This window comes from Miniopterus natalensis, chromosome 5 (genome assembly GCF_054644295.1).
Source record: "Miniopterus natalensis isolate mMinNat1 chromosome 5, mMinNat1.hap1, whole genome shotgun sequence".
Lineage (NCBI taxonomy): Eukaryota > Metazoa > Chordata > Mammalia > Chiroptera > Miniopteridae > Miniopterus > Miniopterus natalensis.
The window spans coordinates 42,840,764-42,866,363 of NC_142085.1; the positions used below are offsets into that span (position 1 = coordinate 42,840,764).

Genomic DNA, 25,600 nt, shown 5'->3' on the forward strand with positions numbered 1-25,600 from the left:
TTGGATTAAAAACTACTTTCACCACTTAACCTTTGCCTATGCCAGCAGTGACAGTATTAAATGCCTGTAAACTCCAGGAATGTAAAGTAACAAACAAAAAACTTAGGAAAAGAGCATTGCGGAATTAGAAAGCTCCCACTGATTCACCCGAGTGCTGCCTACCTGCTTATTACTGCTGTGTGGGATAGGATTTAACTGGCCCAGTGTTGCTAGATTTTCTGATTTTTTAAGAAAAAAAAACTAGAAATCCAGATTCTTGTGTGTAATGTCCCAATTTTGAAATATTGGCAGCTAATTCAAAATGTCTGGGGGGCGGGGAACCCCAGAACAGTGTGTGAGCCAAATAAAACATGTCTGGGGAATTTATTCCTGGATATTTTGAGCAGTTTGTAGTTTGCCAGAAACAGTACATGAAAAACAACTCCTCCCCTAGAGTGAGTTTTGATTCTTTAAGATAACATCACAGTCTGTGTGCTTCCCTCCTTCATTTGCATCCCTGGAAATTGTAGTCTTCTGAATGCATCTGGAAAGAGGGGTGTGTGTACAATTGGCCAATATGGTAAGGGGAGGGAAACAACTCAGGTTGTTTTGACACCCTTAGAGAGCCCTTTAAGGTAAAGATACCCATTGGCAAATAGGTAAAAGTCTCTTACCATTTTCCTGTTCTTCTATTCCTCTATAGAACTCTGTGCTTTAATTTATCCTGAGGCCTGACAGATTTGTGTGCATGTATGCTTCAAAAAATTATTTCATAATTGAGATTTTATTGGTTGGTCTGAGGATATGTACACAGACGTTTCAGTTTGTACACAATTTTTAACGTGCACACCAAAAACCTAAAAAGTTCATGTAGTTGTGATTCTTTTCTACATAGTATTCTAGTGACATTGCAGCTTAAAATTTGGAGGCAAATTTTTCCCTTAATAGAATATCAATATCTTTAAATGTTGATATGCTGTTACATCAAAGTCCCACTAATTCACAATTTAATATCATGTACATTACATAATCAAATTTTCAATCTTTCACAGCACGTTAACAAAGTTACTAGGAAAACTAGACAGACTACCACACCAAACATGTTAGAGTGCACAAAATTCTTACAGGGGGAGCCAAAATCAGGGAGTATGATTTTCTTTAGGAAACAGTTCTACCAAAAACATGGGAATAGAAGTAATTTAAAATGTTCAAGATATATTAAATGCATAACTGACTCCAATTGCCATTTAGTATACTTTGTATTATAGGATATAAAAACTATCCCTACCTATGGAATGTTAAGCTAACATCCAAGACAATCAAAGCTGTCATATTCAGCATTCCACAATTTTCTGGTTGCACCAACAACTAACATCCAGCAAATGATTTCACCTCTTTAAAAAAGTAAAAACATTTACACTTGAAAAATGGGATGAGGTGGAATTTCCTACTAAGAAAGGTTCCTAGAGCTACTAAAAAATTTGCATTTACAAAATAGTTGATAAAAGTATTTCTCTGGATTGTACAAGAAAGAAGACAGGGACCACTGATAAGACATGGTATATGAGATTAATCAGACTTGGCTTTCTCTCCTGCTTTTTTATCAGAGGCTGGACTCACCTCGTTTTTAGTTTCTCCCTTTACTGCAGGTAATCTTCCTTAGTTTCTTAGTCACTTTGGTCCGTTTTCCCTTTGCTTCCCTTTTCCCTTTTGTTTGCAATTTTTTGTCTGCAGATTTATCCTCTCTTGCCGAATTTTTGGCTTTGTTTCCACTTTTGTGGGAGCAGGTATAGTTAAAAACCTCACAGATTTCCTCTTGAATTCCTTTGCTAACCCCTGGGCAGAGCTGACCTTGCTCTTGGGAATCCTGGCACCTGGGCAGCACAGTGCTGCAGGGTGCCTCAGGGCCATGGTGCACTGAGCACCTTCATGAAGCTGAACTGCCTGGCTGCTGCCACTTCTCCTGCCTCCGAGCTGCTGGGACCTGCCATCTGACAGATTTTAAACCAATATTCTGAGTTTTCAGAAATATTTAAACATTGTATATATCCAAGGGTTATTTAATGAGCTTTGAGTGCAATGATAGAGGAGAGCAAATCAGATAACACTAGCTTGCAACCATGTTAACTTGAAACTTAGGTGATTAAAGTTGTAAAAACAAACATGTTAAAATTAGTTTTGAGAATATTAGTATTCTTGCTTAACTTGTTTTCATTATGTAAGAAAAATTCTTAAGTTTAGATTAATACGTGGCCAGCTGTATTGTATTACCTTTTGATTATTTTAGAAAATTTAGTTCAGTTGTCTTTCAAGTAAAAATAGCCAAATATCAAGTTTGAAAATGAACATCATAATGAGGGATTTAAAAAACTACAAATCATTTTTAAAATAAATTTTTATTAGAATCGTTTTGGATTTACAGAAACATTGTGAAGGCAATACAGCGGATTCTCATCACTCCATAGCCGATTTCCCACATTAGTTGCATCTTGAATTTGTATGCTACATTTGCCACAATTAATGAACCAGTATTGAAATATTATCATTAACTGGTCTATCCTTTGTTCAGATGTCCTTAGTAATTTTTTGTATTTATTTTTATTTATTTGTTTATGTTAATTAATCCTCACCTGGGGGTATTTTTTCTGTTGCTTTTCAGAGAGAGTGGCAGGGCGGCAGGGAGAGAGAAACATGCATCAATATGAGAGAGACCCATTGACTGGTTGCCTACTGGTTGCCTCCAGCACGTGCCCTGAATGGGGGCAGGGAGTTCACCTGCAACCCAGGGACCTGCCCTTGACCAGGACTTGAACCCACTACCCTTAGGTGCTTGGGCTGATGCTCTAACCACTTAGGAAAGCCAGGGCTCCTTAGTAGTTCTCTTAATTTTTTTTCTGTTACCTGTTACAGGATCCCATCAAGGATACGATATTACATATAGTTGTCTTATATCTCCTTTAAGCCCCTCTAAACTATGATGATTTCTAAGACTTCTTGTGTTTGAGTTTTGAGGAGTACTGGTCAGGTTTTGTATAGAATGCCCCTTAATTGAAATTTGTTTAATGTTTTTCTCTTGATTAGACTGGGGCTGTTGTTTTTGGCAGGGAGACCATACAGGTAAAGTGCCATTGTCATTGTAGTCATATTAAGGGTACATGTTAACATGACCTAACACTGTTGATGTTAACTTTGATCACCTGGCTTAGTAGTAGTGTTAGTTAGGTTTCTTCAGTGTTAAGTTATTCTTTTTTCACCCTTGCATACTGTACTCTATGTACAGCCCACACTTAAGAAGTGGGAAGTTATGCTCTACCTCCTTGAGGGTGGAGTCTAGATAAATTATTTGGAATTCTTCTAAATGGGAGGTTTGTCTCTTTTCCTAAATTTACTTATTTGTTCAGTCATTTATATTATTTCAGACTTGTGGATAATTTATTTTGTACTTTAGGTTATAGTCTAATACTATTATATTTTGTTGCTCAAATTGTTCTAGCTTTGGCCATTGGGAGCTCTTTCAGTTACTTGTGTTCCTTTGACACGCAGCCCCCCAATCTGTGTGTGTGTGCGCGTGCATGCATGTTGTGTGTTTTAGCACAATATGACTTGATTTAGAAGAAAAATTTTTAAATAGAGGTTAAGGTTTATATATAGATAATCCTTCCAGTTTTACACCCTTGCTAACCTTAAAACTCCATAAATAACAAAATTCTAACTATTATGGCTGTGCCCTACTCTCAGCATTCTTATTCAAGTATATTTAGAGACATTGGTAAACATTATCTTGGAAGTGAACATTGTCAACATAGAAGACTTGAGAAGAATTTGAAGTTCTTGAAAGAGTGAAAAAGTCCCTTGCTTGTTACAGGGAAATTTACCAAGCAATAGAGTTCTTAGGCCAGTGGATATATATTTTTTAAAAGACTGCAGAAAATTTCTTTTAAAGAAATATTTAAATGGCAAGTAAACATCTTTGAGACATATGGTTGTTTTTCCTTGGATCAACTCTAGTTTTTTTAGTGATTAAAATTCCTTTCTAGAAATTGAACTCGTATATAATCTGCCTGGAGAGGTTGATTTACCAGGAGTCAGTGAAGTCATTGGGGTGGGGTGGGGTGGTAATATATCCCTAGAAATGTAACTTAGTCATTAGCATCTTTTGAAATTCAATTTTAACAGTTTTCTAGATAGAAGTATCCTTTAAATCAGATAAAATATTTGTGTGTGATTAGTTTTTCTTAACTCTCCAGTACATAGTATTAATAGTTTTTCCATTTTTTTTACTATTTCCTTTTTTTGTTATAAAAATAACATTTTTTTATTTAAAAATCCAAGCAGTACAAAGGTGTTACCCTCTCTATCTGTTCTATTCTTTGCTCCAGAGGTAACTAGTTACAAAATTAAGTATCTTTCTAGACATGCACCTATGGATTCACATAAATTTAATTCATTTATATGTTCATACAGTAGTGGGATCATATAATACATATTGTACTGTACAATTTTTTCACCTGATAATATATCCTGGTCATTATTCCATATCAATAAATTAAAATATATATGTGTGTGTATATGTATATAATAAACCTTTTATAGTATGAACATACCATAATTTATTAAACAATCTTCTATGAGTGACATTTAGGGTGTTTCCAATATTTGGGGTTACAGAAAGTGTAAAAATATTCTTTCAATATCTTTGTACGTATGTGACAGTATTTGGTTAGGATTGTTTTGTGGAACCAGAATTTTTGGTTTAGTGGTATGTGCATGTTAAAATGTTTCTATTGCCACATTGACCTCCAAAAGACTGTACTGATAAACATTCTACAACACTGGTTGTTTTTAAAGCTTTGTGTGTTTTTTTCCACTTTGGTGAAATGGTGTCTCTTTGCTGCTTTTAATTTTTGTTTTTTATATTCCTGACAGCTGAGGAGTTTTGAAATTTCTTTTTTATAGATATATGCTTTGTGATGGAGAAGCCTTTTGGAAGTTTTTGTTTTTCATCTCTGATTCTGGGTTACAAGGGTGCTACAGTTCAAGTGGTTTTCATATAATTTCTATTTTAGGAATATTTGTAAGTCCTTTATATAAGTACCTCTGATTTGTAGTTAATGTTTTCTGGGGGGGAAAGATTTTAAATGTTAATGTTTTAAGCAGTGTTTAATATATATTGATTGATATTTTCTTTTTCCTTAGTTTTGTATTGTTTCTATACATTTCATGAGTTAAACCAGTAGAAAATTCACATAGCCAGGGACCTGTGTATTAAATAACACTAATTTGCTTAAAATTTAAATCATGAAATAACCAGGTCACTACTACATACTGTGTGCTTCATGTTCAGCCATTTTTAAAATATTAAAACAAGGACAAATTTGTAGCTGGGAAATGGATTTTGGTTAATATAGGTTCTCGTAAGCTATAAAATATTTAAATGTGTTAGATGGGCTTAGTAAAGTTATTAATTCTCTGTAAATTCCACAATCCTTTTCTGAAACCATTGAGGCCAGATGTGATTCAGAATTCCTAATTTTATAGTTTTCAAAGTACTATGATACATATACTGTATGTTACACAGTATCTTCAGAGGAACTTTGGGTTGCATCCCATAAACATACAGCAAAGTATATGAATGTTCTCACTAAATGGTATAAAAGCTTTTTTATTCTTTTTATTGTTGAATAATATTCAGCGATATGGATATATTACCTTTTATTTATTCATCTATACCATTTGATTTGTTCCCAGTTAGTGTTCTGTGAACATTCACATACTTTTTTTTTTTAATCCTTACCGGAGGATTTTTTCTTCATTGATTTTTCTTTTTCTTTTTTTTTTTTTTTAGAGAGTAGAGGGGAGGGAGAGAAAGAGAAAGAGAAAGAGAAAGAGAAAGAGAAAGAGAAAGAGAAAGAGAAAGAGAAAGAGAAAGAGAAAACATCAATGGGAGAGAGACACCTCAACTGGTTGCCTCCCACTTGTGCCCTGACCTGGACAGGGATCAAGCCTGCAACCAAGTACATGCCCTGGACTGGAATTGAACCTGAGATCCTTCAGTCCATGGGCTGACACTTAGCCGAACTGGCTGGGGCAATATAATGTCTTTAAATTACAGCCTTTCTAGTGGATGTATATTGATTTTATGTGGTTTAATTTGCATTTGACTAATGATATTGAGCATCTTTTCATGTGCTTTTTAGCCATTTGTTATATTTGGAGAACTGTCCATTTAAACTTTTGCTGATTTTTAGGGGGAGGGGTTGTCTTTTTATTACACAGTTGTAGTAGTTCTTTATTCTGGATACAAGTTCTTTATTATATATATCCTTTGCAAACATTTTCTCCCAGCCAATGTCTTGTCTTTTCATTTTGTTATCTTTTTTTAGTGAGAAATACTCTTTTCCCCAGCTTTATTAAGATAAAATTGATAAATAAAACTGTATATATTTAAGGTATACAAGATGATGATTTCATAAGCATTATGAAATGATTATAATCAAGCTAATTATATCCATTACCTCACATAGTTTCCATTTTGTGTGTGCATGTGTGTGAGAACACTTGAGATTTACTCTCTCAGTAAATTTGAAATATACAATGCAGTATTATCTCTAGTCATGATATGCTGTACATTAGATCCCCAGAACCTATTCATCTAATAACTGAAAGTTTGTACCCTTAGGCCAACATATCACCAAATCTCCCAATCCCCAGTCCCTGGTAACCACCATTCTACTCTCTGTTTCTCTGAGTTCGACTTTCTTTCTTTTTAAGATTACATATATGAGTGAAATCATACAGTATTTGTATTTCTCTCTCTGTCTAGCTTATATCACTTAATCACTTAGTATAATATCCTCCACGTTCATCCATGTTGTAGCAAATGGGATTTGCTTCTTGTATTACTGAATAATTCTGTTGTATATATGTACCATATTTTCCTTATTCATTTAATCATTAGTTGACAGGTTGTTTCTATGTCTTGGCTATTGTGAATACTGCTACAGTGAACGTGGGATTACAGACACCTTTTCGAGATACTGATTTCATCTCCTTCAAATGTATATCCAGAAGTGGGATTGCTGGATCATATGGTAGTTCCATTTTTAAGTTTTTGAGGAACCTCCATACTGTTTTCCATAATGGCTGTATCAGTGTACATTCCCACTAACTGTGTACGTGGGTTCCCTTTTCTCCACACCCACACCAACACCAACACTTACATCTTGTCTTTTTTACAATAGCCATCTTAATGTGTAAGGTGATATATCTCATTAATTTTTTTAATAAGACTTTTTTTTTTTAATCCTCACTTGGGGATATGGGTTTTTGTTGTATGTTTATTATTATTGATTTGAGAGAGAGAGAGAGAAAGAAAAAGACATAGAAAAAATCTATTGGTTGCCTTCTGTATGTACCCCAGCCAGGAATCGAATCTGCAACTTAAGTATGTGCCCTGACTAGGAATTGAACCTGCAACCTTTTTGTGTATGGGATGATGCTCCCCAGCAAACTGAGCCACCTGATCAGGGCTCATTAATTTTTTCATTTGTATTTCTCTGATGGCTAGTGATATTGAGCACCTTCTCATATACTTGTTTGGGCATTTGTATGTCTTTGGAAAAATGTCTATCTAGTTCCATTGCCCATTTTTTAATTGGGTTCTTTTTGCTATTATAAATATGATTGTTATGTTAATTCCTTTCGTATAATTTGTTGTTAGTACATAGGAACGCAGCTGATTTTTGTATGTTGATTTTGCATCTTGCAACTTTACTAAATTTATGTCTGTTCATTTTCTTAATGGAATCTTTTGAGCAGCAAAAAGTTTTAATTTTGATAAATCTAGTTTATAAACTTTTTATACATGATACCTTTCATTGTTGTATCTAAGAACTGTTTCCCTAAATAGTAGGTTTAGCTCTTTATTTAAGTATTGTCCATTTTGAGTTAAATTTTGTATATGATGTTAAGTGTCTCATTTCATTTTTTTCCATGTGGATATCCAGTTGTCTTGGTACCATTTGTTATGGTGAGAATGGATCACAATCTTTCATAGTGCAGCTCGTGTTGATTAACATTTTTCCCAGGAAAAGGAAGTAATTTTTAAATTTGTTTTAAGTCAGAAAGTTCTTTGTGGGTTAGTGAATATAAGTGACTAAATAAAAACTGGTTTCTGCTGTATTTTATTACCACCCAGGATAGTTATTATAGATTATAGAAATGAAAGGAATTGAGCACCTTTTAAACTGAGCTTTCTGCCATTGTATTTCATGTTCTAAAGTTAGGTGTACCTATTAGTTGGTTTGGGCTGCTATAACAAAAACATCATAAGCTGGTTGGCTTTTAAACAACAGAAAGTCATTTCTCACAGTTCTGGAGCGTGAGGGTCTAAAATCAAGGCATAGCAGATTCAGTATCTGGTGAAATCCCGCTTCCTGGTTTACAGTGTTTTCTCACTGTGGCTCACACGATGGAAGAGGCAAGGGAGCTTTCTTGGGCATCTTGTTTGAGGACCATCATCCCATTCAAGAGGGCTCCACCCTTAAGAACGAATCACCACCCAAAGGCCCCACCTCCTAATGTCATCATCTTTGGGGTTAGTATTTAAACATATTCTGTTCATAGCAGTAGGGATGTCATATAATTGGCAGTTAATTGGCTCATGATAGATATAGCCAGTAGACTATGGTACTCTGTTTGAGCCCTAGCAAGTTGAGATTGAAACTCATGCTGTTACTGCTTATGGCAGTTTGACTCTGCTTCTTCGAATGTGATTATGTACATATTTGAGCTTGTAGGTCCCTGGAGATATTAGGGTTACATTCTGGGTAGAGGATTTCCTCTCTAGGATTTTGGATCTGCCATATGGTGTTAAGCTGTTTGATGGAATGAAATCATCACTCTAGACTTGAGCCATGTATTTACCTACACTGTTACTACTAGACTGTTGGAGTCATGATGTAACGGTACAGGTCAACTAGACACGCTGTCGTGATGTTTGGAATATATGTACAGAGTCAGACATATTGTGGAGACTAAATTGAAGTCAGAATTGTCATTTTTAGAGCATCCTATATGGAAAGAGTTATTTAGCATTGTGAGAATTAATTTAATGGATGGACTCCACAAACATTTCCTCTCTAGGTCATGTTCTAGACATTTTTTTTTTTAATCTCTACTTCCATTACATCATGTTTCTTAAGAAATTAGAGTCACTTGTGAGCATTACAAATAGATAAGTGTCAAACATGCATTGTGTTGAAAGAATGTGAAATGTCTGATATTAACTCTTATTTCTTGTAAACTGTCTCTGTGGCCTAGTTTGTAGTCAGTTTTTGTTAAGTGTTTCATTTGTGTTTGTAAAGAATGTGCATTCTCTTAATTGTTGAGGGCAGGTTTCTGTAGACTTAAATTATCTTATTTCCTTAATTGAGTATTTGTGTGTGTGTGTGTGTGTGTGTGTGTGTGTATTTATAATCACTAATTCAATCCAAATTCTCTTAGTTGTATAAATTTCCTCTCAGCTTATTCAGGCACATTAAATAGTCTTTTAAGTTCATATTGAAGAAATTTCTCCTAGATCCATACTCTATTTATACTCTGAGTTATACTCATATTCTAGTTATTCTTCAGGGTCAGTACATAGCTATCTTTGGGGGATCTTTATCGCTTCTCCCTTGTGTTAGTTTCCCTTTTTCCCCAGATACCATTCTCATTCCTTTCTTGGTTTATCCCCTTGTTTTGGTGAAATTTCCCCTTCAGTAGCATCCTAAAAAAATGTGCCTAAAAGGTGACATTTTCGAGTACTTGCATATCTGAAAATGACTTTTCTGTCTTAATATTTATGATAGGTGGAAATAACTTCCTCTCCGTTTATAATGCATTGCTTCATGTTCCTTTGATCTCCAGTGTTGCTGTTGAGAAGTCTGCTGTTCTCTGCTTCTCCCAACTTTATTTTGATCCTCTCTTTGTCCTGGAGCTCTGAAATTTTGTGAAAAGGTGCTTATTTTGTTCTTTCATCTGTTAATGTCTAGCAGTCCTTAGCTATCCACATTCAAAGGTATACTTATTGAAAACTGATTGAGAGGTATAAGGCCACAAATTATTATAGTCTTCACAATAAGGGAACTTAGTTGGTTTCTTTCCTGGGAAACACCTGGTGCCAGAATCTTTGAGTCTTTTCTCTTGAGTTCCCAGAGGGAGACTCAGCTAAGGACTCTTGAGGGTCTGGCCATGATTTGGGGGAAAGGATTTGAGAAGGGAGCTGTCTCTATGTAGTCGGTATGTGTAGGTTACTTACTGCCCTGTTAAAGGTAAGATACCGCTCCTCAATTGTGTACAGATACTTTTTAAAAAATACATGTTTTTACTGATTTCAGAGAGAGGAAAAGGGAGGGAGGGAGGGAGGGAGGGAGGGAGGGAGGGAGGGAGGGGGAGAAGGGGGGAGAGAGAGAGAGAGAGAGAGAGAAACATCAATAATGAGAAAGTCATTGATCGGCTGCATGCACCCTGCTGGGGTTGAGCCCGAAACCCAGGCCTGTGCCCTGACTGGGAATTGAACCTTGATTTCCTGGTTCATGAGTCTATGCTCAACCACTGAGCCAAGCCGGCTGGACACCATTTTTTTAAAAATTTCTGTACAAAATAAACTTCTGCTGGGGATAGAGAGAAGTAGTGCTAGTTTAGGTCACCAGGCTATGGGGAGGAATGGGGAAATCTGGGAGGCTTAACTGCTGAAATAGACTTTCAGCCAATCCTCATTCTTATCTCCACCTTTACCCTATTTTCAGAGGCACCTAATGCTCTCCATTCTTGAGCCCTTTGGTGATTTCTGCAGAGTTAGTATCTTTATGTAAAGCCTAGAGTGCCAATCTTCATATGCTTATCCAGTGTTTAAAATTATGTTTCTTTTTCCTCCATTACTATTGTCTTAGTGTAATTTATTCCACTTATAAAACAATTACTGTGTTAATGCAGTTTGGAGAGAGCAAGGTGCAAAATATGTGTCTTAATTTTTCCACAAAAACCTTAAAATAAATTTTAATAACTTTGAAGTTTTAAAGAGTATTATTACACATTCACCAAAAGTTTAGGGGGTCCAAAAGATCAAAACTATAAGATATTTTCCTTCTTTACTTCATGTACAATGGAGTGTTTCAGAGGCTACACGACGTGTGATATATTAACAGATTAAATGCAGAAATAGATGACGCCTGCTCTTTTCAACTAAGTCAAACATTGAAGAGATCTGAAAAATGTAAAACAATGCCACTGTTCTAATTTTTTTAAAATGTTTCTTTTCATTAAAAATACCTTATAGTAACATGTGATGGGTTTATTATTTTAATTCCATTCATAAATACTTTGAAAATCTTAGTTTTCATTTCTAATATGGTGAATATCAGTAGTTGTAACCTACATACACAAAAATTCTTTGTGATTCTTAGTAATTTTTAAGAGAATAAAGTGTCATGAGACCAAAACTTTTGAGAACTTCTAGAGAATCCTAGATATAAATTGGAGCCCGGCCGGGCGTGGCTCAGCGGTTGAGCATCGACCTAGGATCCAGGAGATCGAGGTTCGATTCCCGATCAGGGCACATGCCCGGGTTGCGGGCTAGGCAGCCAATCAATGACTCTCTCATCATTGATGTTTCTATCTCTCTCTCCCCCTCCTTTCCTCTCTCTGAAATCAATAAAGATAGATTTTTTTTTAAAAAAATTGGAACTGAAACATGAGTATAACCGTATAAACATACTCAGTACTCCACTATATTTATCTTTACATACAACAATAATGTAATTAATCCTCATGTTCACTAAATTTAACACTGTGGTTTTATTCCTCTTCTGTTTTTTCTCCTAATAATCCTTAGAGGAACTAAGGGAAATTTAGATGAGAAATCACCTTAAGAGCCAAATGTTGAAACATGCAGTTTCTTTCCTAAGGGGGCAAAAGTTGGCTCTTGGGGAGCAAAAAAATATGTATGTACATCTTAGATACTTTGTTGCCTATAAACAGATATACTACAGTATATCTGTAGTATTAAATGTCACTGGGGATGGGGGACAGTTAGGGAAAAAAGTCAAAAGGCTTCTTGGGAGAGGATGATAATGAAGACGAGGTTAAGAAATACTGTGTTGGAGATCTTAGAGCATGATCCTTTAACCTTTCTTTTGTTTGTATTTTTTCTCCTGTCTCAGGCTTGTCCATAATACACACTAGAGAATAGAGGGTGTCACCACAAATACCAGTAGGGGTCCAGTAGGTACCTTATAGAGGGAGGCAGCTAGGTGAAGCTTTAGCAATCAGAGAGCCCATACCTGGTCTCAGTCAGGGAGCTTGGCTCATCTATCACTCACTCCAGCCATTTGTTGCCATGCTGGAATATGGGTTGCCTGATTTTCCAAAAATCTAAGTCTTATGTTATACTTATTCTTTTTAAATATTACAAAACTAATTAAAATTATTTTTAAGCAACATATACATCAATCAAAACCTGTATGAGGCCACCCTCCCCCGCACACTCACATTACACACTGGTGTAGTTTCTTCTGGTATGATGGAATGTGTTTCCAAAATGTGACTCCTCTGCAGCTTTCTGAACTTAGAGTCATCTTGCTCCTGCTTGAATAGCTTCAGTGCTAGGACCTTCTGTCCCAGGAGGCTAACCTGTTCTATTTTTGGCTAACTCTAATTGTTTGAGGTTTCTGCCTCGTGGGAAGCAGAAATGTATATCTTTTTCAAACTTTAACCTAGAGCTCCTGGTTTGCCCTGAGACCACACAGAATAAAACTAACTCTTCTCTTATGTGACAAGTTTAATATTTGTGATGTGGGCTGTGAATTAAATTTCCATTTGTCCAGAAATGTAGAGCGTATTAGTCAAAAATTTAAAATTTGGAGTTGGACTACTGGGGTTTGAATCTTCTCTCCTCCTCTTAACTAGCTCTGTGGTCTTGGGGCTTGTTACTTTAACCTGGTTATGCCTCAGTTTGTCCATTTTTAAAAGAACCATATTACTGCCCTGGCCGAGTGGCTCAGTTGGTTGGAGTATTGTCCCATACACCACAAGGTTTGGGAGTTCGATTCCTGGTCAGGGCACATGCCTAGGTTGCAGGTTCAACCCCTGGTTGGAGATGTATGGGAGGCAACCGATTGATGTTTCTCATCAATGTTTCTGTCTCTCTTTCTCCCTTCTCTGTAAAATCAATGGAAACATATCCTCTGGTGAGAATAAAATTTTTAAAAAAGCATATTACTATAATTTACCTAATTACTAGTGGGTAATACATGCAAAGCTCTCAGAACAGTGCCTAGTATATAGGAAATATTCAGTAAATGTTATTTGTTACCCAGATTAGGCATCCTGATTCCCATCAGTCGTTCTCCATATAACTAACACAGTTTTAAATTTTCTTACCATACGTAGTTTCTAGTTTATCCATTAATGGAAGCAATGTGGTGCCTTGTAGGAATACCTGGGTTTCTTTCTCTTATCTCTTGTTCTCTGTACCATCCCTCAAACTGGATCACAAGGACTTTTATCTTTATTTGTGTATGTGTATATAAATATAAACATACATATACACACATTTACTTATTCATTCTTGAGGAGATGATAGATTAAAAACCATTGGTGAGACAATCGGTGCGAGAGTTTGCCCCTCTCCCCCACTTCCCTAATAAAACCCTGATTTTATTCACACATTTTCAAAGCAGGCCCTATCTCTAACCATGGAGAGTGGGATCTCATAGGTTTAAAAGTCAGCCTTGGGGCCCTGGCCAGGTGGTTCAGTTGGTTAAACATCGTTCCATACACCAACATGTTTTGGGTTTGATCAGCCCAGTCAGGGAATAACTAGGATTCAGCTTAAATTCCTGGTTGGAGCACGTATGGGAGGCAACTGATCGATGTTTCTCTTTCACATTGATGTCTCTCTCTCTTAAAAAAAAAAAATCAATAAAAACATATGCTCCGGTGTGGATTTTTTTTTTTTTTAAAGTCAGCCATAGGATTTTAGTATGGCTGTGTGACTTTTGACATAGGTATGTGATGCAGTTCTGGCCATTGAGACCCGATGAGAAATCTACTGATGGGAATTGGGTGGGTTGGGAGTTTCTGGGAAATGTTTCCTTGTTCCTAAAAGAGATGCACATGAAGAGATGGCCTCATCTTTTCTCCTGGTTATTGCTGAGTCTGGGTAAGAAGCTTGTTTCACTTTCTTCCTAGAGACCTGGGTGTTGGGTGGAGGCATCATCTGTTGATGGTGGACCCTTGAAGATATTGTTGAGCTACTGCACTAATCCTGGAACTGGCCTTTTTTCCTAATTTCCTGTTATGTGGTAAACCTTTCTTATTTATGCTGCTTTGAGTTGGATTTTCTTTCTTTAAGCTAAAATAATCTTAACAGATAATGAAGTCAAGTTATTTAATTCTGTTGTGGCTGGCAAATTGGATAATTTGTATTTATTTAACCTCATGGAGTTATGAGGAATAATTGAAATAATATAAGTAAAAGGCATTTTGTAATTCCACAGATTTATAGTTCTGTTCATTACCACAATCAGTATTTGTTGCGGATAGAACGTTTCACAGAGAGTGAGGCTTTGCCTGGCTTTGCTAATTACCAATTGTATTAATATTGTGCAGGTCACTGGACCCTTTAATTAGTCCTCTGTAAAACAGAATTATAATCCTGTGAAAGGAACGAGTCTGATCATTGTGGGATTACCACCTGAAAGCCCTTGTATAGATTAAGTCAGTAGGTACAAATAGATAACTCTTTTTGTTTTGAAATATCTATGTGAGAGAGAAATATTGATTGGTTGCCTCCCATATGCGTCGTGACCAGGGACCAAACTCCACCCTTTGGTATAAAGAATGAAGGTCCAACCAACTGAGCCACACTGGCCAGGGAAATAAGTAACTCTTTTCATTGAGGGAAGCATAATTTATTAACCGGTCATGTTGGGGATGCTTCCAGTTTCACAGTCGTTCTACTGATCTTTAGTGTCTTGAGAAACTAGGTAAGCTCTACCATCAGTATACTGTACTTATTGGCTATGAATATCAACTCTCATAGCTTTATACAGATAATTGCTTTTAACCCAACCTTTTAACTTCTCCTGTATATGTAATCAGTATGAGCATGTCATCAGTTTTCTTTTTGATACCATTTCTCATATCTGCTCTCATTCTTTTCTTCTACCCTCTCCTTAGTTATATTATTCCAAGACTATTCAACGGCCACCTAAATGGTCTCCTTTTCAGCAGAAACTGTTTTCTCTCCCTCTTTACTCATTATAAAATAAAGTCGAAGGAGATGCTTTCTGGACCTAGCATTCTGTAATTTGTCAATTATTCTTTTCATCAATTCGGACTCTGTTATGCCCAAAAGAACTCATCTTTGATTACATATTAGAATTAAGTTAAAAAACTCTCATCTGAGGACAGTAGAATTCAATTACATAAAGCAAAGAAGTTATGTATGAGTACCCTTGCAGAGCTAGACATGTCAAGAAATGTAGATATATATAGCTGTATATGATTTTTTTTTTTTTTTTAAGTTTTCCTGAGGTTTGGGAAATAAAAGGAAGAAGCTTATTCTTTTAAAGCTTTTGGGGAAATCTGTTTCATGTATTTTCTTTTCTCTTCCAGCAGAAGTTAAAGCGACAGGGTGGAGCATAAGTAGGTTTGCAGTTTTTCATATGGAAAAATAATACAATAATTAATAAATAATAATACAAGAATAAAGTTCACGTACTCACAACTGTAAACCTACTTTTGCCCCACCCTGTACTATGGAAATCGATTCATTACTCTTAGAGAACTAATAGGTAAAACGTAAGTTTTCAATTTAATCCATATTAGGTTGGGAGTGTTTGCCAGCCATGAAGTTCCCTAGACATCTAAACTTGTTTTTCTAGAAAAGAAAAATATTATTTAATAACTTTGTATAGAAAGATGGATGAAAGCCAAAGTAAGAATTCTATGCATAGTTGGTGTTAATTTGGAAATCTTTAAAGATATAAGTGAGGTCATCTTCTGTCACATCATCATAAAATGCCCACGGAAAATACTAAAACCAACCATGCCAAAATTTGCCCATGTAACATTTTTAGACACAAAACATCATACTCAGTTTTAGTCCTAGAAGTAGAGGAATAATCACAGAAGAATCCCAGAATGCAGGGTTGTGTTGTGTGTGTTTTTCATTAATTTGGCAATTTTAGATTTTCTGAGTCCTGATGAGAGATTGTTTTTATTGCCAACACCAAATACCACTTCTCCAACATTCCAACACCAAATAGGTGTGCTACAGTTCAGTCCAGTTCTGACACTAGCTGGAGTTAGTGTCAGACTCCACAGGTTAAAGGGCTCAGTCCCACAAGGTTGCCCTAACTTCAGATGCCAGTTTCAAGTATTGGCTCTTCCGTTACCTGCACTTCTGTCCAAGTTGGAGGGGGTCAGGGTCTATGAATATATGATTACTCAGAAAGTGAGTTTTTATTATGTTGCTCTTTAATTTGCCAGATTACCTTTTCTGTTTTTCCTTTCATCCTTATGCTCTGTGATCACTTACTACTTCTGCTAGTTAGAGGTTAGTAGACAGAGGACAAGGCAGTATGTGTTTTCTTTTGAATGTTTGGTATTAGAATATAATTCCTCTTTCCTTCCTTCTTACTGTCTTTTCTTCCTTCCTAGCTACCTACACTTTTTTTTAAAGCTGCTTCTGTATGCCAGAGGATACAAGCCCTCATGGAGTTTTCCTTCAAAATAACCTCTTTTCTAGGAAATGACATCTGAATTTTCACTTGATGAGTCTTAAACCTTGAAATGTGAAGAGGACCAATGGTGGCTGTCTTTTATATTATAAAAATAACATTTAATTAGCATAATTGTAGAACCTTTTAGATAGTTTTTAGTAACTCATGATTTTAGTAGTTATAGAGTCTTAACATGTGGGTGTTTAATTACTGTAGCCAATTTCTTCCATCTCTTTATTCTGTAGGATAAACAGCATAAAAGTGCTGTAGTTCTAATAAGGTGAATTTTTGGTAGTTCTAATAAGGTGAATTTGAAATATGTGCTTCATTAAGGAATGAGAAGTGTTTTTAATTTAATAAATAAGCACTTTATTACAAAAATCACTTGACCTTATAATCATTCTTTAATATTGATTACATGTGAAAGGTTGTTAGATGATTTTTAAATGATAAAACTTGTCATAAAAGACAGTAATAGGTTATGCACTATAATTTTTATTAACTGAAAAATTACATGTTTTTCCGATCATATGTGATTCCTTTATTGTTATGTGTTGAATTTTATGCTCCTTATACAAAAACTAGAAAACAAATATTTTTTTAAATTTTTCACTGCCTGTCTTGTCCAGTATTATTACTTGCCCAGGTGTTTGCTATTTAAAATAACTTAAATCTTAGAAATTTTGGGTGACAGGTGGCATTTTGACTAGAGTAGAGAGGAGATGATGCTTACATTATTTAAAACCAGCCATTATGAAATAATGCTATTGTTGGATGCATTATGACTCTTTTTTTTTTTTCCTGTAGAGAGCTGGAAATAAGACTGTTGTTTTATAAGTTTGAATATTTTATTTTTTAAATCTCTCAGGGAGGAAAGGAAAAGAGTTATTCAGTGTAAATTTTGATTTACATTGACTGCTTTTTATTATTCCTTCCCAAACAGACACTCCTTGAATATGCAGAGAAATGGAAAACTTCAGAAGATCCCTTACCTTTATTGGAGGTATACACAGTGGCTATCCAAAGTTATGTTAAAGCCCGACCTTATCTTACCTCTGAATGTGAAAATGTAGCATTGGTTCTGGAACGCTTGGCATTGTGAGTAGACCTTTGAGTAAATAAAAAATTAGATGTAGCTTTTTTGTTTTAACTTTATATCTTAGCCCTTATGATAGTTTAATTTTAAATAGATTAGTTGTGGGACATCTAATAATGTTAGAATTATTCATGTTAGAATTATTCATTTTATTTATTTTAAATTTTAATTATTTTACCAATTTTCTATTTTTTAGAAGCTGTGTTGAACTTCTACTGTGTCTGCCTGTTGAGTTATCAAACAAACAGTGGGAACAATTTCAGACACTGGTGCAGGTGAGAATATTTACCTATAAGTTTTAATATAGGTACATTTTAAGTTAGTTTTCTTTATTCTTAATAAATTATTGGGTTAAACTTTAAAACATCTAAGTAGCGACAAACTTTAATTGCTGTTACTAACACTAGTGTCTTGCATGTAGTAGATGCTCAATAAATATTTCCTAAGTGAATATATGCATTTAGATAGTTCGGCTGAATGATGCACTGTTACCTTAAGATCAGAGAACTAAAGGACTTTCCCAGAGCAGTAAGGGAACACAAAACAAAATGTCCTCATTTGTATTTAGAAAATTTAACTAATGTTGAAAATCTGCAGTATGCTTTGTCATAATTTAGCATATCTCACTTAATTCTTATGAAAACTTTGTGGGGGTAGGAATGTTTTTCCCGTTTTAAAGGTGAGGAAACTGAGGCTCATACTCTAAAATATTTATTTGCCCATACTTATGCAGCTAATGTCACAGATAGTTATTTGAACCCAGGTTCTTCATTCCAAAGCACATGCTTTTTTTCCTAGAGTTGAAAGCACATGCTTTATCTCTTTTATTTCATGATTTTTATTCTACTTAGACGAATATTGCACAGTTTTGCACTTTGTTATTTTGGAGCATTTTCAAGAATGTTAAATTTTGTTTCAGGCACTAGATTGTGCTGGATACATTATAACTTCAAGTAAATTTTGATTAATTAGTTAAAAAGATTGTTCCTGCTAGCTAGTTTTAAAAAGTGTAGTTATTTTTCTGTAGCCAGAGTTCTTAAAATATCCATTGGCCTTATGTTTTTCTGTAGGAGGTATATAAAAGACAATTAGCCTCAAATTTTAGAAACATGTGAAATACATTATAGAGAAATCAATTTTCCTATGTAATATTAAGCATTAAGCTCTACATCAAATGCAAAATTCTTGAAGGTAGGATTCATATCTTAATACCATAGAATTCTATTATGTCTTACACATAATAGATACTTAAAAACTGTTTGTTGAAATGAAAGTGTCTTGTCCTATTTGTCACATTGCAGCTAACTTTTTGATCATGCAATTTTTACTTCAGCATATCATTCCTTGTGTCTTAGGTTTTTTCCTAGCATGTTTATTTTTAGGTAAATAATTCAGAACTTCTCACTGTTTGGCATTCAGAGACACTCTATCACAGAATTAAATAAGTTGTTTATAGACAAATATAATACTGAATCCTTCATGCTACTTTATTTTTTTTTCTTTGTCAGCATAAGATAAATTTCTAAACTTTCCTTTTTGAAACAATAGCACTTAGTCGATACTTTTAAAAATGAGTTAATGAGAAGGAAATAACTGTTTAAATTGTTCTATGGTAGTTTTCTGCAGTTGCTCAAAGAAAATTTCTTAAAGCACTTGAAATTGTTGCAATGGGAACCTTTTTATGGTGTAGAGGAATAGATGTTTTGTATAAACATAGCATGCTGTTTTAAGAGTTTCCATGACACTTTTATTTTAGAGCTTCCTCAGGGTTATTTTATATCTGCTTAACAGCATTTGTTTTCATTTTGCTGTGTGTTAACTGTTTAACATTTCTTTACCCCACTAGAGGATAAGCCCAGTAAACGCAGGGACTAGTTGTTCTCCTCCCCAGTACTTTGTCCATAGAAATTTTCAGTAAACATTTTCTGAATTGAATAAAAATCATTGGTCTTTTGTGGCCTGAAGAATATGCCAATTGTATGAACATTTGGAGAAAACTAATAAGCAAGGTTCATGTCAGCTTTAATAAGATTTTGCCAAGGCTATATAGTGAATGAACAAATGAAATTAGTTGTTTTCAACTAATGCATTTAGTTGTTTTCTTTTCCTAAGTCTCTTATTGAGATACGTGTAAGTTGTCACTTAGGCCTTGATGCAGATCTGTCACTTATTAATGGTAGAAATTTTGGGGAAAATTTTTTTATTATCACAGAGGATGTAAAATGTGTAAGGCCTTTTATGCTATAAATATTTCGATAGCTTCCTTGAGAAATAACTTTGCTCTTGATTTAGATTTTGGGGGGAAAATAATATAGACTTACTTATAAAAATACATTGTTTTTATTTAAAATTTATAATTGATATAATGCCTATCCTTGAGATTTGACTTTAAAAATCAGAAGTAAAGGAATTTAGTATTTTGTAATATGACATGAAAATTTTAAGATAAAAGTCTTATTTTTCAAAAGTTTAGTATTATATTTAAAGCCTGATAAGCTTGCTTTTAAAAATCTGTTGTAATTCTTTGGATGTTTATTTAATATTTATAGGTAGCTCATGAAAAGCTGATGGAGAATGGCAGCTGTGAATTGCATTTTTTAGCTACTCTAGCTCAAGAGACTGGGGTGTGGAAAAACCCGGTACTGTGCACTATTCTTTCCCAGGAACCATTGGATAAGGATAAAGGTAAATTTTCTAGAGAGAGAGAAAAAAAAGAATCATTAGACCAAAAAAAAATAAGTACTTAAAATTGTTTTGATATAATTCATATCGATATTCCAAACAAGGACCGTTTAATTACATTTTATTTAAGGTGCTTGAGGCCCTTCATTTTTATTTTATTTGGGGGAAGGATGTATATCTAGGACTTTATAATCTTATCATTACAGAAAAACTAAATTTTTTTCAACATCTTTTCAATAGAGGAATTCCCTTTACAGCATCCTGACAGGTGGCAATCTGGCTTATATTTGATAACTAACTTACTTGACAGATGGAGATGCAGAAATAGGGTAGTTAAATGATTTTCTGTAAAAAAGAATACAAAATTAATGCTAGAACTCTCAAGTCTTCTGTCTCTAAGATTAGTACTGTTTCTCAAGCAGCTTATTGCTCAGTCTTATTTGTATCCAACTATGTTGTTATTATATGAGCTTGGCAGTAAAGATCCCAGTTAAACTCAAACTGGCTGGTATCCTTTTGGAAGTAGATGGCTAAATCGCTAATACGTATAACGATGTTCAGAGTTCAAAAATTGCATATACCACAAACAAGGGCACATTTGTTGTCTTTAGTACTTTTCTTGAGATTATTTTGGAAAGTGCCCAGCTTTTACCCTAACCTTTCCCAAGGTATTTAATTAGAGAATTAAATAAGCTGCTTCCATTGTTTACTGCAGCTTTTCCTGTTGGTTGATCACAAGCTCTTAACTATTTTGTAGTGTGTTAGCAAATTATGAATGCTCTGAGAAGGGAGTATAGAGCCCTTGTGAACTCTTCTGGAAGGCTTCCCTACTAATCTGCAAACTTGTCTTCAAGTTGGTTGTTCCTACATGACCTCCCTTCTTACCATTTCTCCACTGTTTTTCTGATAGTTCATAGCATTGTTATCTGTCTTCTTAATTTTCACAAGAAGTTTATTTTTAGTACCCCTTTCCTTTGTGGATATCCACAGATTAGCTACAGTGTTCTGAAGACCATAGAGAAATGGAGAGTAGACATTCATTATTTAAAATAAGAAGAAGAACATTTAAAAGCTTAGAATCTTAGATTTTTTTTGCCATTGGCATATTAGTTTTCTTTCCATTATATTAATACCACTATGTTTTTACTCCTATAATCAAATTATACTTTCTAATGTTCTCAGCTTTTAAAAATATTGGATGTAATACATTAATAATATCAAATTACATTGTATAGTTCCTGACAATTTGAAATGTGCTTTTGTATGCATGGTTTTATTTAACCCTCACAATGATCCTATGAAAAAGGTAGACTCTTTATTGTTCTATTTTACATATCAGAAAATAGAGGCTCAGAAAGGTTACTTGTGTTTTCTGCATCACATTGCCAGTGATGTGAGGCCAAGGCAGGAATTGAAATCAGATCCTTAACGTCTGTCCTCTTTATAATATAAACCTAATAAAATAAAATTGCATCTAGGTTAAATACAGAATTAACTCCTTGCCCTGGCTGGGTGGCTCAGTTGGAGCGTTGTCCCCTGCACCGAAAGGTTACGGTTTGATTCGCAGTCCGGGCACATATGGGAGGCAACCAATCAATATTCCTCCCTCCCCCCCCTTCCCTCCCCCCTCTAAAACATCAATAAAAATATACCCTCATGTGAGGATTAAAAAAAGGAATTAACTCCATTTTTCTGTTGTCAATTTCTGAAGAGTGTTTTGGCAAACTCACACATTACGCTAAAGTATGAAAATGAAACTTCTATCTTAGCAGAGATTTAAAATTTATTTTAAAAGAAAGGGTGCTCAGTTTCCTTACTTGTTTAAATGTGCCTAACATGTCTGTGTTAACAAATGTCTGCCCATCTCTGTGCTGCTTTATTTCTTGGTCTTCACCTGACATAGCCACTGGAATAATTTGGACTGTGCGACCAAGAGGAGTTTCTACAATGGCAGATGGATTGTAGGTAGCCAGACTCATACAACTCATGAAGCAACTGGAGAAATATTATATGACTAAGGAATTTTGCAACCATAATCTTTACTTTGTTCTGTTACTTAGAATGCATCTTTGATGGGAGTTATTTTATGTATAATCACAAACTATTCATTTCCTCCTTTGAAAAAGTCAAAGAAATTAACATTTTACACATACATAATAATTTATTTACATTTCAAACTTGATGATTCAAAAGGATGGGAGCTTTTTATATTATATATTCAGCCCCTTGGTTTAACTTAATCTCATCTACAGCAACTTTGAAGAGGAGCTAGAGCTCAGAGAACAATGAGTACATGTCAGTAGGCATTGCTCATTAGTTTGTTTATAGTGAAGCCTTTAAGTTTTGATGTAGTATTTCAGTGATTTTTATCTGCTGTGCCGTGAGGCATACCAGTGTGCTGCAAGAATTTTTAAAACAAAATGACAACAGCCAACACAACAGTTGCCATCCATTGTGAATGAATCAAAATTAGACCTTTTTTTTGGTCAGATGGGCAAAAAAACGTATTTTTTGGTGTTCCACAAAATTTCAGTAATTAAACTGTGTGTGCCATGACGTGAAAAAGGTTGCAAATCGCTGTAGTATTTCAACAGTAGATAATCCATGTAATCCTAAATTGTTTTCATTTTTTGTTTTGTTTTAACTAATTTCGGACCTACAAAAACCCAGAAATGCTCTTTGGTTTTAAGGGTTTGGGGGTGGGAGGACTCGAAATTTAAAATGCTGGTTTCACTTTAAGATGTTGGCCTCTTAGAATAAGGTTAACTCTAATAACTAAACCAACATAATTCAAATAGATGGCCTTGGAATATAACAGGAACTTCAGGCTTGTGTCTTTCTTTAGTCATAATCTCAAGATTGGAAAGGCATTGAATGGTCATTTATTTTTTACTCAATTTTTACTCCCTTCTAAAACATCACTGATAAATAAATCAGCCTTTGTTTGAATACTTTTAGAGAATGGTAGCTATGTAGTTCAGTCCATTCTTAGCCCTCTATTGGAAAATATTCATTGTGAAAACTATATTATTAGAATTTACATCTTTCGAATCTAGTGTTACCCCTAAAGCTGTACTGAACAAGACTATAAATCCCTCTGAGCCATATCAATTGAGATATTTAAAGATTGCCATCATGTCAACACTTAGTCATCTTCTGTAGACTAAAAGCCTTCCTCGTGTGGCATGCTTTTAAATCTGCAATCATGATACCTAATTTTTCAGTGCATTTTGTTGATAGTGGTTCTCGTTAATATGTAATTCTCAGAACTTAATGTGTACCCTAAATATGAGCTGTCCGGCTTTGAGGTCATTGGTACTCTCTCCCCTCATCCGAACAATTTATACTTAACCTAGTATGACTTAAGGTGACATTGCCTTTTAGGGTAGCCAGATCTTTCTCACAACTTGGCAAGGTCACTAAAACCACCGAAAAAATTTTTTTTTTAAGTAAATGCTATGATTAAATTCTTTATGTATTTTTACTTTGTCTTTTGGCACATAAGGTATTACTTTTTTCTCTCTCTAATTTCACTCTAATAAGATTTATTCTGTCTCTGTAACTTGTCTAAATCCTTTTAAATCTTGATTTTGTTTTTCAAGGTATTTTCCTTCCCAGTTTCCTCTAATTAGCAGACTTAGTATTAATGCACATTCTGTTAGCATCCAAGTCCTTAATAATCATGAAAAGATCCTGTCCAGAAAACCTAGCCCCTAGGATACTTATAGAAATCTTCCTGCTTGCCTTCAGCCCCTCAGTCAGTATTTTTTAATTATTATTGCTTCATCAAACACAACTTTTTTTCCTTACGTCTGGCCCATGGTTCTCATTTTTGTCTGTAAGGATTTGATGAAAAACTATAATATTTGGCTAGAGTTCTATTAAGTTAGACTGTTTAATATTGAGGTTAGTCTGACCTAATTTATTATTTTTAAATGAATTATTTTAGATTTATAGAAAAATTATGAAGAGTAACCACAAGTTTCCCTACTATTAATATTTTACATTATTATGATACATTTGTCACAATAAACCAATATTGATACTTTGTTATTAATTAAAGTCCATACTTCATTCAGAGTTCCTTAGTTTTACCTGTTGTCCCTTTTCTGTTCCAGGATCCCATCCAGGATTCCACATTACATTTAGTCATCATGTCTCCTTAGGCTCCTCTTGGCTGTGACAGTTTTTCAGACTTTCCTTGTTTTTGATGACCTTGACAGTTTTGAGGAATACTGGTCAGGTATTTTGTAGACTGGCCCTCAATTGGGATTGGTCTGATGTTGCTCTCATGATTAGAACTGGGCTTGTGGGAGGAATATCACAGAGGTAAAGTGCCATTGTCACTACATTATATCAAGAATGCATACTGTTCACATTACTTTTTACTGTTGATGTTAACCTTGATCACTTGGCTTAGGTAGTGTGTTTTTCAGGTTTCTCCACTGTAAAGTTACTCTTTTCCGCCCCTTTCCATGCTGTACTCTTTGGAAAGAGGTTACACTTAAAAGGTGGAGAATTAAGCTCCACCTCCCTGAGGAGGGCAAGATCTACACAGATTATTTGGAATTCTACACAGATTTGTCTTTTCATCCCCATTTATTTATTTAGTCATTTATATTAGTGTGGACTCATTGGATGCTTATTTTATACTTGGTCATAATCCAATACTACTTTATTTTGTCACTCAGATTGTTCCAGCTTTGGCCATTGGGAACTCTGAGTTAACTTCTGTGCTCCTTTGACATAGCCCCATCATTGTGAGTTATATTTTTTTGTTTGCATACATCCTTGCTTTCTGGCACTACAAGATGCTTCAGGTTTATCTTACATATTTCCTGCCCCAGTCCTAAAATCAGCTGTTTCTCCAAGGAACCCTGGTTTCTTTTATTGAAAATAGTATTAGAAACCAAGACCTCGTAACTGGGTGTGCTCATTGATACTAGGATGACATTGCTTCTAGGACCTCTCAGTGGACAAGGCAATATATGTTGGTATACTAATCTTTGTATATACACATATCTATAAATATTTCTATATGTAACTAGCTGAATCTATCTTAAACTAAATATGA

At 34.8% G+C, this 25,600-nt stretch overlaps 1 protein-coding gene and 1 pseudogene across 3 annotated transcripts in view; one reads left to right on the forward strand and one right to left on the reverse strand.

Moving 5' to 3' along the window:
- ZNF292 (zinc finger protein 292) overlaps nt 1–25,600 on the forward strand; it is a 74,506-nt gene that overhangs the window by 18,168 nt on the left and 30,738 nt on the right. The window contains exons 2-4 of one of the 3 annotated variants that reach the window (XM_016207310.2): nt 17,692–17,846; nt 18,041–18,119; nt 20,394–20,529. In XM_016207310.2, coding sequence (XP_016062796.2) covers nt 17,692–17,846; nt 18,041–18,119; nt 20,394–20,529 — 370 coding nt within the window. Of the gene's footprint in view, nt 1–17,691; nt 17,847–18,040; nt 18,120–20,393; nt 20,530–22,161; nt 25,287–25,600 lie in introns of those variants that run through there. The other 2 variants (XM_087817492.1, XM_016207311.2) reach the window with 2 other exon arrangements.
- On the reverse strand, nt 1,549–1,890 carry LOC148093087 (non-histone chromosomal protein HMG-14 pseudogene; annotated as a pseudogene).